The sequence below is a fragment of the Carcharhinus amblyrhynchos genome, chromosome 2 (genome assembly GCF_965287045.1).
Source record: "Carcharhinus amblyrhynchos chromosome 2, sCarAmb.v2.hapA, whole genome shotgun sequence".
In the NCBI taxonomy this organism is placed as follows: Eukaryota; Metazoa; Chordata; class Chondrichthyes; order Carcharhiniformes; family Carcharhinidae; genus Carcharhinus; species Carcharhinus amblyrhynchos.
Window position 1 is genome coordinate 138,070,131 of NC_137325.1, and position 15,851 is coordinate 138,085,981.

The window sequence follows — 15,851 nt, forward strand, 5'->3', positions numbered from 1 at the left end:
ATTCTGCCTTGTGGTAAAATCATTTTTTAAATGTTCTGCTACTATCTCGTTAATAATTAATTCCAGCATTTTCCCAATGACAGACTGACTGGTCTGTAACTTCCGGTTTTCTTCAACAAAGGTTTGCAGTTTTCCAGTTCTCTGGGACCTTTCCAGAATCTATAGGATTTTGGAAGATTGCAGCCAATGCATCCATTAGCTTTGCAGTCACTTCTTTTCATAAGCCATCAGGTCGAAAAGAGTTGTCAGCCTCAAGTTCCATTAGTTTTCCCATTATTTTTTCCTAGTGACAATGATTGTTTTAAATTCCTCCTTCCCTTTTGCCTCTTGATTTTCTACTGTTCCTAGGATATTTGGAAGACATGTACTAAATACTTGTTCAAAGTTTCTGCCAGTTTTTTGTTTACCCATTACTAATTTCCCAATCTCAATCTCTAAGAACGAACAACACTCACTAACTTTAGCTAGTCTCTTCCTTTTTGCTGTCTGTTTTTTTTTGCTAATTTTCTCTCATTCTCTAATTTCTCTTATTTCTTTAGTCATCATTTGCTGGTTTCTAAAATTCTAAAACCAATTTTCTGGACTACCACATTTTTCACGAGCCTACACCCCATTTCTTTCAAAATTCATGCCACCCTTAACTTTGTTTACCAAAAGGCTGAAGCATCCTTTTCACTGGAGTTCAGACGAATAGAGGGGGGAGGGGGGGTGGGGGGAAACCACCTCAGAGACTTATAAAATTCTGACAGGACTAGACAGTGTAGATGCAAGGAGGATGTTCTCGATGGCAGAGATGTCCAAAACCAGGGGTCACACAGTCTGAGGATTCAGGGTAGACCATTTTAGGGTGGAGGCGAGGAGATATTTATTCACCCAAAGAGTGTGATCCTATGGAACAAGAAGTAGTTGATGCTAAAACATTGAATATATTCAAGAGACAGCTGGATATAGCACTTGGGATGACTGTGATCAAAGGTTATGGGAGAAGCAGGTTTAGGTTATTGAGCTGGATGATCAGCCATGATAGTGATGAATGATGGAGAAAGCTCGAAGTGCCAAATGGCCTTCACCTGCTCCCATCATCTATGTTTCTATCTGTGGTGGAATCTTTCTTCTTCAGTAGAATATATCTTTGTTGAGAGTTACAAAATATCTCTTTAAATGCGTGCCATGGCTTCTCTGTATTTCTGCAATAGTGCAAGTGCTTTTCTTAACTCCTGAAAACAATCCTACAATTTTCACTAAATATGCCAAATTCTTGACTTATGAATAAAAATATTGTTTGTGAATGGAAATTAACTTTAACTAATTTTAACTTAACCTGCCAAAGAAGTCAAATAAAGCAAAACATTTTCATGGAATTCTGAAAACCTTTTTTAAAAATACAAAACCTTAGAAGATCTACTCTTTTATATGAAATAACAATATTATTTGACAAAGGCAAAATACCGTGGATGCTGGAATCTGAAACAAAAACAGAAAATGCTAGAAAATCTCAGCAGGTCTGACAGCATCTACGAAGAGAGAATAGAGCCAACATTTCGAGTCTGGATGACCCTTAGTCAGAGCTAGCTCTGGCTAGATGCTGTCAAACCTGCCGACAATATTAATTGATCTGTTTTATTACAAACAGTCATATCCACTTTAGAGAAGTACAGCAAGAATGAGCATCCAGCGACTGCAAGACTGAGGGCACAAGATTAAAAATAAAAGCCTACACATCTTTCCATACTCATCTTGTAGGCAGCCATGGTTATATTTACAATGCTGCTCAAGTACTGTTCCTTTAAAGAAAGGATAATTCACACCATTGCATTTTTCTGATTATTTATGGCTTTCATGAAAAGCACACCCCTGCCCCTGATACCCTCCAGCCCAACACCACTGTTTGGTGTCAATACTAACCAGTACTCTACTTACAAGCATTTCAAATGATGGTGGTTGAATGGAAAGGTAGATCGGGCAGAGGTCTGTTTTCTTGATATTCCTCACACCCTGCATGTCGATGTCAAGAATACAGATTTGGTTCCTGGCTTGCACCTCCTGGACTGCTGCTTTGCTGCAAGTAAAAAAGTCCACTCATTATCAGGACTCATGCTGAAACTTTTCCCCCACAGAAAAAGCCCTGGTGGAGGTTTGCCTGTTACAACATGAACCCAAAACACAATGTAAAGTTATTAGAATAATTCTAAAATCAATGTTAAATTATAAGGACAGTTGAACAGATGTGGTTTAAAATGACCAAAGAATTATAGATAGATAAAATAAACATTTTGTCTGATTGGAAGGTTGAGGTTAGAAGTTCAGAAAAAGGAGGCATCATCAAAAAGGCATTCAGCAGTGACGTCAGGGAGCACTTCTGCAGAGTCATGGAAATCTGGAACACTTTTCCCCTAAAAACCCAAGACTGGGTGATGGGTTTATTAAGGCTGAGATCCCAAGCTTTACAACACAAAACGGAGGCCATTCAGCCCACGGTATCTTTCCGCTTCTCTGAAGGAGCAATTCATTTAGTGCCCTGTCTTCTCCCTGCAACCCTGTGCATTCTCCCTTTTCAGATAATAATCCAATTCCCACTTAACTGTCTTGGCTAAGCCTGCCTCCACCACACTCCCAGGCAGTGCATTCCAGATATTCACCATGTAAAACGTTTCTCCTCTAGTCTCCACTGCTTCTCTTGGCAATTGCCTTAAAATTTCTGTTTCCTTACTGTCAATCATTCCACCAATGGGAACTTCGTCTCCCCTTCTATTCTGGCCAGACCCCTAGTGACTTTGAACACCTATTAATTCACCTCTCAACCTTCTCTTCTCCAAGAAACAGTCCCAACTTCTCCATTCCACATATTTGAGACTGACAAAGTTGTTAAATGATGGTGATAAGGGTTACAGAATAAAAGGTAGCCAGGGTGGAATTAAAATATGGATCAGCCACAATCTAACAGAATTACAGAAAGGGCTTGGGGGACTGAATGGCCGGTCCCTACATAAGGTAGCCAAAAGAATATTGATCCTTTTAGTGGTAATTATCTTCAGTGAAATCTAATAAAAAGTCACATTCAAACCATTAACTTGTCCTTTCAGAAGAATATTCCTGTCCTTCAGAATTTTCCCTTTGAACCGATAAACCTTCTTTGGTTCAACATTTTTAATGTTCATTAAAAATACTGCAGCATTATTCAAGACAGAGTACACTTTCTCGCTTAATTAGCATCCTAGTATGATTTTGCTTTCCTTCTACGTGCTCTTTCATGCAATTTTTGGAGGAGGGGGGATTAAGTGATTGAACATATACTGGGGGAAGCAGCAGTTTTGTGAAAGGGGCAGAAGGGAGTGGTGGTGCAATCTTACCAGAGCTACAGGTTGCAAGGTTGTGGTGCAGGTGATAGATGTGTGGGTAGATCCAAACCACATGCTGCAATTTCAGTGGTGGCTCAGACTTTAAGGAAGTACTTTGAGCAGACATGCTGATCGTTTAATACGGACTACACAACAGCTGCTGGGTGCCACTAATTGGATTACTCCCTTGAAAAGGTGATTGAAATCTAAAGGGGATTCAACAGAATTTGAATTAATGCAGATTTCTGCCATCTACTTTTAGAACCCCCAGGAATTGATCATTCTTTGCCCAACAGACCTTTATTTTGTGTACAAATGCCACTAGTTCAAGTCATCCACAGGATTAAATAGTTACCAAAATACAGGTGAATCAAGTGCAATAAATAGATTTTAAAAAACCATCAGATGATCCTTTAGAATAACACATCTGGCTGGAGTTAAAAGCTGAAGGAACATCAGCGAGAAGTAAAGGATAAGAGTACAAGAGGAAAGAGAGATCAAGAAAGTATAAGAGACTGAGAAACGAGTGAGGGTGAGGGATTAGTTATATGATTAAGCTTCAAAGTTTCAAGATAACAGCTGTTGGGCGGACGAAGGGCAGTGTGTATAATAGGGAAATGTCACACAAACTACACAGCAGAACTACGCTGCCTCAATAGCTCCAGTCACTTTTTTGGTTAGGAAGGTTCCCAGCTACAATGCTCCCTAAAAACTGATGTGCCACCTCAAGAAGAGTAATTTCTTACGAACATACCAGCAAGGAACAGGAGTAGTCAACCCTGTGAATTATATCTCCCAATGGCTAACTTGAAGCAATCCCTTAGCTTGCTAACTAAAACCAAAACCTTAATATGTGGTGTTGGAGTGAAAGGAAATGTTAATTCACCTCAAGGTGCTATGACCAAATTTTAATTTAAAGGCTGGGTCACGTTAAATGTCACCAATGTCTTTTACAGAGGACTGTTTTCAGCCGATAACTTGCACTATCGGCATTAAACTGCTCCAGGATTCCCATAACACAAACCTTGTTCCATACAAGTTTCCCGAGAATTCTGCATTTTCTATAAATTCCCCTGCTTCAATGCCACGGAGCATTTCTTCTCTTGATACAAAATGGTAATCTGGGTAGAGAACAGACAAAACTATTGAATCCTTACTGCACAATTTGCAGACATTTGCAGAGTGCAGTGCAGGCCACCCTAGCCCCATGAGACAGGATACTATTTTGAGTACTAAGTAAAAGAATATCTATTATATCCTTTTGCCATTTCTAAAAGCATTTCCCCATTTCTAAAAATGGCAAATTGATGGATAGGCAAAGAGGAAGCCATTCAACGCTAGAATCATTCAAAAACACAATGAGTCAACTGGAATCTTCAAAAACCCTCAAGCTTAAAATAATTTCAGTCAATGTTTTCCCCCCAAATAAAGAAATTCAGCTACTCTGAAAGTTTAATTTGGTTTTCTTAACAGGCACAAGGAATGGGAGAAGGTACCTCAAACCCATTCATTCAATCAGGTCTTGGGACAATTCCTACATCAAAAAACTAACTGATCCCAAGAGCTCAACACAACCCACTGGTTAGAGAATTCCACAATTCACAATCCATGCATCCGGTGAATATGCCCTACATAATAGATTCAAGCATTTCTCCAACCACTGATGTCAAACTAATTGATCTATAATTCACTTTCCTCTCTCCTTTCTTGAATAGCAAGGTTCCATTCATAGAACATTTACAGCACAGGAGGCAGCCATTTGGCCCACTGTGCCTGTGCTAGCTGAGAATAAAACACACAACCCAGCCTAATCCCACTTCATAGCACTTAGTCCACAGCCCTTTGGGCACCTTTTAAATCAGATTAGGTTTCCTGCCTGTATTACTCTTTCAGACAGTGACTTCCAGACCCCTACCACCCTCTGTGTGAATCACTTGTTCTTCATATCCCCTTTAATCTCACTACCAATTACTTTAAATCTATGCCCCCTCTAGCCAGTGAGATCTCCACTAAATAGGCCCTTCCCATCCACTTTATCCAGGCCCCTCACAATTTTGTGCATCAAATCTCCTCTATTCCAAGGAGAACTATCCCAACCTATCCAATCTTTCCACACAATTTTCCAATCCTAGCAACATCATAGGAAATATCCTCTACTCTCTAATAAAGTTAGATCCTTTCTGCAATGAAGTGACCAGAACTCCAGAGTATTCAAAGCAGTGGCCTAACTCGTGTTTATATAGCTCAAGTTCTAGAACATAGAACCCTACAGTGCAGAAACAGACCCTTCGGCCCATCGAGTCTGCACCGACCACAATCCCACCGAGGCCCTATCCCCATATATTTACCCACTAATCCCTCTCACCTACATATCCCAGGACACTAAGTGGCAATTTTAGCATGGCCAATCAACCTAACCTACACATCTTTGGACTGTAGGAGGAAACTGGAGCTCCTGGAGAAACCCATGCAGACACGAGGAGAATGTGCAAACTCCACACAGTGACCTGAGCCAGGAATCGAACCCAGGTACCTGGAGCTGTGAAGCAGTAGTGCTAACCACTGTGCTACCGTGCCGCCCAAGGTTATCTAGACTAAAATGTTGGCTTTACTCTCTCTCCACAGATGCGGTCAGATCTGCTGAGATTTTCCAGCATTCTTCTGTTTTGGTTTCAACAGCAATGGTTTCATGGTCATAGTGAAATTTGAATTCAATAAAACTCTGGAATTAAAGTTTCACAATCTGCTGTGGAGAGATTCAAACCTGGGTCCCCAGGGTATTACCCTGGGTCATCTGATTACTAGTTCAGTGATAATACCACTACAGCACACCTCCCCTTGATTCTAGTAATTTACTGAGCCAAGACTAACTAGCCTGCAATTATTTGACCTATATCTCACTCCCTTTTTAAAAGGAAGGTACAGCATTACCAGACTTCTGATCTTCCAGCACCACACCTGTATCTAGTGAGGATTGGAAACCAATGGTCAGTTGAGGCTTCTTTTAACCACCTGGGGTACATTTCATCCAGCCTGGTGATTCATCCATTTTCAAAGTTGCTAATCCTCTTAATACTTCCTCTCTTCCTATGTTTATCACATCCAACTCCTCCTTATCTACAATATCTGCATCACCACCTCTACTGTGAAAATTAACACATTTATTAAAAACTAGGCCCCTATCTTCCAGCTCCAAACATAGGCCACTTTTTTGGTCCTTTATGGGCCCTCCTCTTTCCATAGTTCTACAGTTGCTTCATTAGAATGAAAGGAATCCTGCAAGCTCAAAACCAATGCATCCATTACTTGCGTTGCCCCTTCTCAAGGCCCTAGGACCTAAGCAAAAGTTTCAGCTTTTATTCCCACTAATTTCTTCAGCGTTTTCTTTCCATTGATATCAATTATTTTAATTTCCTCAGTTTCCCTTCGTCCTTTCCCACTATTTCTGGTATGTTTTTTGTGATAATGAATCCCTGCCATTCCTTATCCACCTTTAAAAATTTGCTCATCTCTCAGAGGCCAATGTTTACTTTTGCTAATATTTTCCTATTTGAAAAAGATCTCGCAAATTGTTTCTTATTCTTTCTAATCCTCTCTTCTCCCCTTCAATATCACAGTCAACATTTGCTGATTTATAAACAAACATTTAAATACAATGAAACAACAAATACAAAAGAAGTACTGATGCCAAGAACATTGGAGCAACCTCCTCTGAAACAAGAGTACAGAGGTAAAGTGTGTATTTGGCAAGTGAAACTAATTTGAACATCCCTCCTGATAATTTAATTTACCAAAATTCACTCGACTCTGGGGTGGTTTGCACAGATTGGAAAACAGCAAACGTGACGCCACTGTTTAAAAAAGGAGGTAGACAAAAGGCAGGTAACTATAGGCCAGTTAGCTTAACTTCTGTAGTGGGGAAAATGCTTGAATATATCAAGGAAGAAATAGCAAGACATCTGGATACAAATTATCCCATTGGTAAGATGCAGCATGGGTTCATAAAGGGCAGTTTCTGTTTGACCAATCTGAGAATTCTTTGAGAACACTACATGTGCAATAGACAGTGGGGAACTTGTGGATATAGTGTATCTGGAGTTCCAGATGGCATTTGACAAAGTGCCGCACCAAAGACTGCTACATAAGACAAAGAGTAACCGGTAATGTATTAGCATGGATAGAGGATTGGTTAACTAACAGAAAGCAAACAGTGGGGGGTAAATGGATGTTTTTCTGGTTGGCGATCAATGACTAGTGGTGCGCCTCAGGGATCAGTGTTAGGTCTGCAATTGTTTATGATTTACATGGATGACTTGGAGTTGGGGACCATGTGTATGGTGTCAAAATTTGCAGATTACACTAAGATGGGTGGAAGGAGCAAAAGTGTGCAGAAGATGCTGAAAGTCTGCAAAGGGATATAGATAGTCTAAGTGAGTGGGCAAGGGTCTAGCAGATGGAGTACAATTCTGATAAATGTGAGGTCATCCATTTTGATTGGAATAATAGCAAAATGGACTATTATTTAAATGATAAAAAAATTGCAGCATGCTGCTGTGCAGAGGGACCTGGGTATCCTTGTGCAGGAATCTCAAGGAGTTGGTTTGCAGGTAATTAAGACGACAAATTGAATTTTGTCCTTCATTGCTAGAGGGATGGAGTTAAAACAGCAAGATTATGTTGCAGCTGGTGAGACCATACCTGGAGTACTGTGTACAGTTTTGGTCTCCTTACTTGAGAAAGGACATACTGGCACTGGAGGGGATAGTTTCCTCAAACAGTGTGTGTTGGAGCCGACGAGGGAGCGAGCTATCTTGGGTCTGGTGCTATGTAATGAGGCGGGTAGAATTAGGGAACTTGCGGTGAAGGATCCTCTTGGGGAGAGTGATCATTGTATGGTGGAGTTTCTGGTGCAGATGGAGGAGGAGAAAGTGGGTTCCCAGACACGTGTCCTTTGTTTGAACAGAGGGGAGTACGGTAGGATGAGAGAAGAATTGGCGAATGTGGACTGGGGGAGCGCACTGGAAGGTAGGTCTGCTGAGGAACAGTGGAGGATGTTTAAGGAGATCTTTCTTGGTGCTCAGCAGAAATTTATTCCGATGGTCAAAAAGGACAGTAGGAGGAGAGGTAATAAGCCGTGGGTAACGAAGGAGGTGAAGGAAAGTGTTAAATTAAAAGCGGAGGCGTTTAGAGTAGCCACGAGTAGTGGGCGAGAAGGGGATTGGGAGAGGTTTAAATGTCAACAAAGATTGACAAAGAAGTTGATAAAGGAGGGTAGGAGAAACTATGAAGCTGGGCTCGCACTTAATATAAAAAAAGGATAGCAAGAGTTTTTATAAATATATAAAAAGGAAGAGGCTGGCTAGGGTGAACGTTGGTCTCTTAGAGGATGAGAAGGGGGACTTAGTGGTAGGGGATGGGGATATGGCGGAGGTCTTGAATAACTTTTTTGTTTCTGTCTTCACGGAGGAGGACGTGAATAATTTGCCGGATGTTAGAGATGGAAAGGTGGTAGGACTGGAGGGTCTCAATGACATTACTGTTACTAGAGAGGTGGTGCTCGACAGACTGGAGGGACTGATTGTGGACAAGTCCCCAGGACCAGATGGAATGCATCCGAGGGTCCTGAAAGAAATGGCGGAGGTGATAGTGGATGCCTTGGTGGTTATTTTCCAGACGTCGCTGGATTCCAGGGAAGTGCCGGAAGATTGGAAAACGGCTAATGTTACGCCGTTGTTTAAGAAGGGTGCCAGGCAAAAGGCAGGGAATTATAGGCCTGTTAGTTTAACGTCTGTTGTAGGTAAAATGTTAGAATCCGTCATCAAGGAGGAAATAGCAAGGCATCTTGAGGGGAACTGCTTGATAGAGCAGACGCAGCACGGTTTCCTTAAAGGGAAGTCGTGTCTGACAAATTTACTGGAGTTCTATGAGGATGTGTCTAGGGCGGTGGATAGAGGATTAAGGGTTATGGGGAGAGGGCAGGAATGTGGAACTGAGCCACGACAGATCAGCCATGATCTTACTGAATGGCGGGGCAGGCTCGAAGGGCTAGTTGGCCTACTCCTGCTCCTATTTCTTATGTTCTTCTGTATGTTCAGAGGAGATTCACTAGGTTGATTCTGGAGTTGAGAGGCTTACAAGAAGAGACTGAGTAGACTGGGGCTATGTTCATTGGAATTCAGAGAAATGAGGGGAGATCTTATAGAAATATAAGATTTTAAAGGGAATAGATATGATTGAAGCAGGGAAGTTGTTTCCGCTGGCGGGTGAAACTAGAACTAGGTGGCATAGCCTCAAAAATAAGGGGAAGCAGATTTAGGACTGAGCTGAGAAGGAACTTCTTCACAACAAGGGTTGTGAATCTGCGGCATTCCCCGCCCAGTGAAACAGTTGAGCCTACCATTGAATGTTTTTAAAGCAAGGATAGAAAAATTTTTTGAACAGTAAAGGAATTAAGGGTTATGGTGAGCAGGTGGGTAAGTGGAGCTGAGTTCATGAAGAGATCAGCTATGATCTTACTGAATGGCGGAGCAAGCTCGAGGGGCCAAATGGCCTATTCCTGCTTCTAGTTCTTATGTTCTGACACTTGTCTGTCTTAAAATAATTGTTCGAATACAGAGATAAGTAAGAACATTAACTAAAAGGTTTAAAGGTTACATATTTAAAATGCCAAGTACTGAACAGATTTGTAAATTCAATTAAACAAGTGCTAACCTTTGCCATTTTCTTCACCTGGTCTTGGATTTCTTGTTGTATCTGTAAAACAATTCTCACCATCAGGTAAGTGCCACTTGAAATAAAATACATCAACAACCTTTCAAACTCAAGAATCCCACTTTTGTGAATTAGCCTCAGCAGAAAAGATCCCCAAAAATGTCAAGTTAATCTGTTTTAAGCCAAACAAGACAATCTACTGTGCATCTAGGCTACCTCATTTCATTGTTAGTGAAGATGAGTCATATTGATTAAATAGTGAATCTAATCATAAATATTGCTCTAAATATTGAACTTGGTACAGAATAAAGCATTTTAAAATGATTTTAACCAAGCCTCCCCTGATGTAGTGTTAACTCAGTCGATGTATGGAGAAATTGAAGAAATCTACATGCAGACATGAGTATTCAGTTCTAATCACAAGGGAGTTCTACTGTTACAGTCCCAGGCACTGATATTGTACAACCTAGTAAGAAGTCTCACAACACCAGGTTAAAGTCCAACAGGTTTATTTGATAGTAAACGTCACAAGCTTTCAGAACGCTGTTCCTTTGTCAGGGGAGTGGAGAGTTCTGATCAGAAACAGGGCACATAAAGGCGCACACAGTTTATAGAATACTGATTAGAATGCAAGTCTTTACAGCTACTCTGCTATTCAAGACTTGCAAAGGGAAGTATTGATCACAGACCCAAACGCAAAACAGCACATTCCAAGTACCATAAATTCCCTACAGTACAGAAAGAGGCCATTTGGCCCATCATGTCTGCTCCAAATCTCCGACACAGCATCCCACCCAGGACCTCCTCTTTCCCTGTCCCCATAACTCCACGCATTTAGCCTGGCCAATTCACCTAACCTGCACATCTTTGGACTGTGAGCAAAACTTTAATATTTGTATGGAATCACTTCAATTGTTGCTAGATTTCTTTTAACCAGTTTAGTTTTACCTTGATTTCCAATTCCAGATTTCTAACTTAAAGTGTTTAAAATAAATATTAATAGGGTGGGTAGGGTACAAGTCTTCTCTCCAAAAGAGAAATTGGAGAACAAGGAAACAAGTTATGTTCTTAAACCAAAATAAACTGGTGAAAGTAAATCCCAAAAAAAATCCTTCATTTGCTCAGAAGGCTACTGCTATTGTATCAATGCTTAAAAAAGATTACAACTAAATGGGAAGGTAATAAGAAAATGTCATAGGTATTGAATTTTATGGAGACAAGACATGACTAAAGACAGAGTTGATGTAATCAAATGAATGGCCAATTCGTTTAAATTCCTCAAAGGAAACTACTATTTAATGGTATTGTCCTTTTCAAAGCTTAAAATCAGATTGTTATATCGCTCATGTATTCTGCTAGTGCCTTGAATCAACTAGCTTACTTGCTTTTTCCCCCCCCAAGTAACATGGGGGAGTTTTGATCTGTTTAGATTCGGAGCAAATTGGAAAGCCACGACTGACTAACTCAGTTTTTTATATAGATCCTGCTCATATTTGAAATATAAAAATTTGCCAAATAGCAGGCATACCAAATCCATTTGACTTTCCTACTTAAGCACAGGCAATTGCTTTTCAAAATCCTGGCAACAAAAAACATTAAGAGAGTTACTAACGAGAGACGCTGAATCCAAAAAGTTTGTCGTACTCCTTAAGAAGCAGTTTCAGGAGAGTACTTTTTCCTGCTCCAGATGGTCCACTGATTACCACTGGTCTAGGTTTTGCCATTGCTAGAGAAAAAACAAAACAAAATTACTGGATTCAACAGATGGTGGAATCCACTAGAACATTTAAAGCAAATACTTCACGCAAACACGATATATAAATGGTTCAAGGTTTCCCCAAGTATCCAAGTGGAACTAGTTTCTGCATTAGCAGACAAGAATTAACCATTCAACATCTGAACTGCAGTGACTGAAATCATCAACAAGTCACATTATGGCTGAGGTCACAAAGCTCAACATCTTTACAGTAAATTCATCATGAATTTGACTATGGTGTTTTTAAATAGTTAAATGGAGATGAGATTTCATTTCAAGAGGGAACACTACCAACATTCACACTGCACATTGTGCAAGTGTGACTGCATCAAAAATCAGTTACTGCAGTTCAGAGTAATTCATTATATGTACGAAGAACATTTTTGATGACACTTTGCTCATTTGGGAACTGGGTTCCAGCATTATCTAGAGCACCATAGGAAAAATTTCAAGTCCTAAATAAATGCTATCATGTTAGGTTCCATTAGTAGCTGCCCTCGTGCGTTGAGTACCTTCTTTAAATTCCAGTCACTACATCCATTAACTTGTTCTGAGTTTTACATCCTCTTGGAAACACCTTTAACCATTCCCTACCCTCAAAAAGACCTTGCTTACCTTCCTGTTCCCTCCCCAAGGAAATCGGTCATTCAAACATGAGTTTGAGCTTTTAGAGGAATGACAATACAGGTGGCCATTTGGCCGATTGAGTCTGCACCAACCACAATCCCACTAAGGCCCTTTTCCTGCAACCCCACACATTTACCCCATCAATCACCATACGGGGGTCAATTTAGCATGGCCAATCCACCTAACCCGCACATCCTTGGAGTGTGGTACGAAACTGAAGCACCCGGAGGAACCCATTCAGACAGGGGGACAGAGTGCAAACTACACATAGACAGTGACCAGGGCTGGAGTTGAACCTGGGTCCTTGGCGCTGGAAGGCAACAGCACTAACCACTGTCACCATGCCGCAATGAATAGCGCAACTCAAGGTGTGAGGCTGCACTGCACTATCTTTCTAACCCATGATGTGCACAATATACACTATATCACATTGAATGACAGTTCACAGTTTGGAAGACAGTAAACTCAAAAGCAGCTGCCTGTGTCTGTGGAATGAGTCACAGCAAGCACTAGTAATCCACAAGCCCAGACTAATGCTCGGAAGACAGGAGTTCAAATCCCACCACAACTGCTGGGAGATTTAAAATCCAATTAAGTTGAAATAAAAAGTAATTACCAGATTGTCATTAATATCCAGCACTTTTACTAATACTGTCCAGGGGTGGAAATCTGTTTCTCTTACCCAGTCTCGCCTACATGATTCCAGGTTCATATCAACGTGGTTGACTCTTAATTGCCTTCTGAAATGCTGCAAACTATTCAATTGTGGGTGACTCATCACCACCAGCTAAGGTTAATAAGGGATGGGCAAAAATGCCTTGCTGCCCACAACCCAAAGTGTACAAAAAAAGCTTGTATTTCTGTAGTGCCTTTTATAACCTTCCAAAGTACTTCATAACCAATTAAATACTTTTCCAAGCATAATCATTGCTTAGACACAACAAGGACCCATTATCAGCAATGAAGAAAAATGGGCAGATACTGATTTTCTATGTTGGCTGAGAGATAAATAATCAAAGCATGTAGTATTAGTGTTTCAGCAAATGAGTTGGAGGCAGGTTGGGATTTAGAGTAATCTATTTCATAACAACACAACTTATTTATTCTATACTTCAGTCATCACATTTAAATAAATAGCCAATTTCTGCACACATTACATTTACAAGAGTCTCTATGAACTACACCAAACATCAAAAAAACCCGCAACCTCTGCCAATACTAGATTTTTGCTTCAATGAAATACCTTGAGTGAAGAATGGTTACACAATTTTTTTGAATTCATGTTTAATTATTCTTCTGACCAAACACACAGGTCAATCCATCTGTTTTATAGTTGGACCAAATTACTCCCACAACAATCCTTCAAGTGTAGCATGGCTCAAAATTACCTCTAGACAAGGTAATTTTAGAATAACAAACCTTTAATTTCAATTCTAAATGTTAAAATAACTCTGGGCTGGAAAAGGAACAATCTCAAGTGCCCTTAAAGAGTGAAGATTAAGACTGATTTAAAATATTACTGAAATTTAGCACAATCAAAATGTCTCAAAGTTATTCTACCTCCATCATCTACTCTTCCCATTCTCTTCCATCACACATGCCTTTAGCAACACACATTTCCACTTCAAGCTACATAAATACCACAACCTAATCCAAAATTTTGATCTCTTAATCCCTCACATTAACAACTTGAGAAGGCATTTATGCAAGTGAAGACAAGGTTATGAAGGGCAACATTAAACAAAGGCCACATTTCAAGCAGTAGCAACAGCACATGAAGCTAATGTCCTTATTCCTTAATTTAAATTTGATTTGGGTGCTTAGAGCTGACGTTACAAGTGGATTAGACTTAACTATGCAGAAGGAGGCTATTCAGCCCATCAGGCCTGCACTGACGACAATCCCACCCAGACCCTATCCCTGTAACCCCACACATTTACCCTGCTAATCTCCCTGACATTAAGGGACATTTTATCATGGCCAATCCACCTAACCTGCACATTTTTGGACTTTTAGAGCTGCTTATGACAAAGCACAGTGATTGCAGAACACAAGATATTGAGATAGTTTTAGTGATGGAACGAGACAGCACTTCCTGACAGCTGCTGTTCCTTTTTGATCAAGTGACAACTTTATGTTGACATCCTTGCTTTCCTAATACATTCTCCCCACCCTCAACCCACCTTGCTTACTCTTTTCAGTTATCCAAGGTCATTAGTTACTTGTTTGCTTTTTCTTTCATTTCATCAAATTATTGGACTAATTGTCTGACAGAGTGCGGGATGAGCAAAGTTCTCTTTCAATTAAATATTGCGAACAGACAGTAATTATTTTTGGCTCTCACTACAAATTCCACTTCTTTGCCACCCGTTGCATCTCTGTTCCTCGCAACAGTTTGAGACTAAACAGACCATTGACAATCTTGCTACCACACTGGACACCAAAATGAGCTTGCAACCACATATCCATCAAGACCATCTATTTCAACCATGGTAACATCATGTGCTCTCTCTTCATAAGTTCATCTGTTACTGAAACCCTCATCCATGCTTTTTCAACCTCCTGATTTGTCTATTCCAACAAGCTCTTGGTTGGCCTGACATGCTATCTGCTACAAACAGGTAGTCGTGGGATGTTGGCAAATGGAATTTAATGTTGGCAAGTGTGAGGTGGTCCACTTTGGTAGGAAGAATGGTAGGAAGGACTATTACTGCAGCAGGCGACGGTGCAGAGGGACCTCGGGGTCCTTGTGCATGAGTCGCAAAAACCCAGCTTGCAGGTGCAGCAGGTGGTCAGGAAGGCAAATGGGATGCTGGCCTTCATAGCGAGGGGGATTGAATATAAAAGTAGGGAGGTCTTGCTGCAGCTGTATAGGGCATTGGTGAGGCCGCAGCTGGAGTACTGTGTGCAGTTTTGGGCGCCGCACCTGCGCAAAGATATTTTGGCCTTGGAGGGAGTGCAGAGGAGGTTTACTAGGCTGATACCGGAGTTGAGGGGGTTGAGCTATGAGGAGAGGCTGAATAAACTGGGCTTGTACTCATTAGAGTTTAGAAGAATGAGGGGAGATCTCATTGAGACGTATAAGATGATGAATGGGATGGATAGGATAGAGGTGGAGAGACTCTTCCCGCTCAAAAAAGACAGTAGGACTAGGGGGCACAGCCTCAAGATAAAAGGGGGGCGGTTTAGAACGGAGTTGAGGAGGAACTTCTTCACTCAAAGGGTGGTGAATCTCTGGAATTCTCTGCCCGTTGAAGTGGTGGAGGCTGCCTCGCTAAATATTTTTAAGACGCGGGTTGATGGGTTTTTGATAAGAGAGGGGATTAAGGGTTATGGGGAGAAAGCGGGAAGGTGGAACTGAGCAGCGACAGATCAGCCATGATCTTATTGAATGGCGGAGCAGGCTCGAAGGGCTAGAT

General features: G+C 40.9%; 1 protein-coding gene across 8 annotated transcripts in view; it reads right to left on the reverse strand.

Moving 5' to 3' along the window:
* The window catches only part of LOC145358865 (guanylate kinase-like), a 44,965-nt gene that overhangs the window by 4,785 nt on the left and 24,329 nt on the right, over positions 1-15,851 (reverse strand). For 7 of the 8 annotated variants that reach the window (XM_080213268.1, XM_080213234.1, XM_080213275.1 and 4 more), the window contains 4 exons: positions 11,662-11,775; positions 10,050-10,091; positions 4,363-4,459; positions 1,921-2,059 (listed from right to left, as the gene is read on the reverse strand). In XM_080213268.1, coding sequence (XP_080069394.1) covers positions 1,921-2,059; positions 4,363-4,459; positions 10,050-10,091; positions 11,662-11,773 — 390 coding nt within the window. In that variant the 5' untranslated portion in view covers positions 11,774-11,775. Of the gene's footprint in view, positions 1-1,920; positions 2,060-4,362; positions 4,460-10,049; positions 10,092-11,661; positions 11,776-13,992; positions 14,017-15,851 lie in introns of those variants that run through there. The other variant, XM_080213243.1, reaches the window with a different exon arrangement.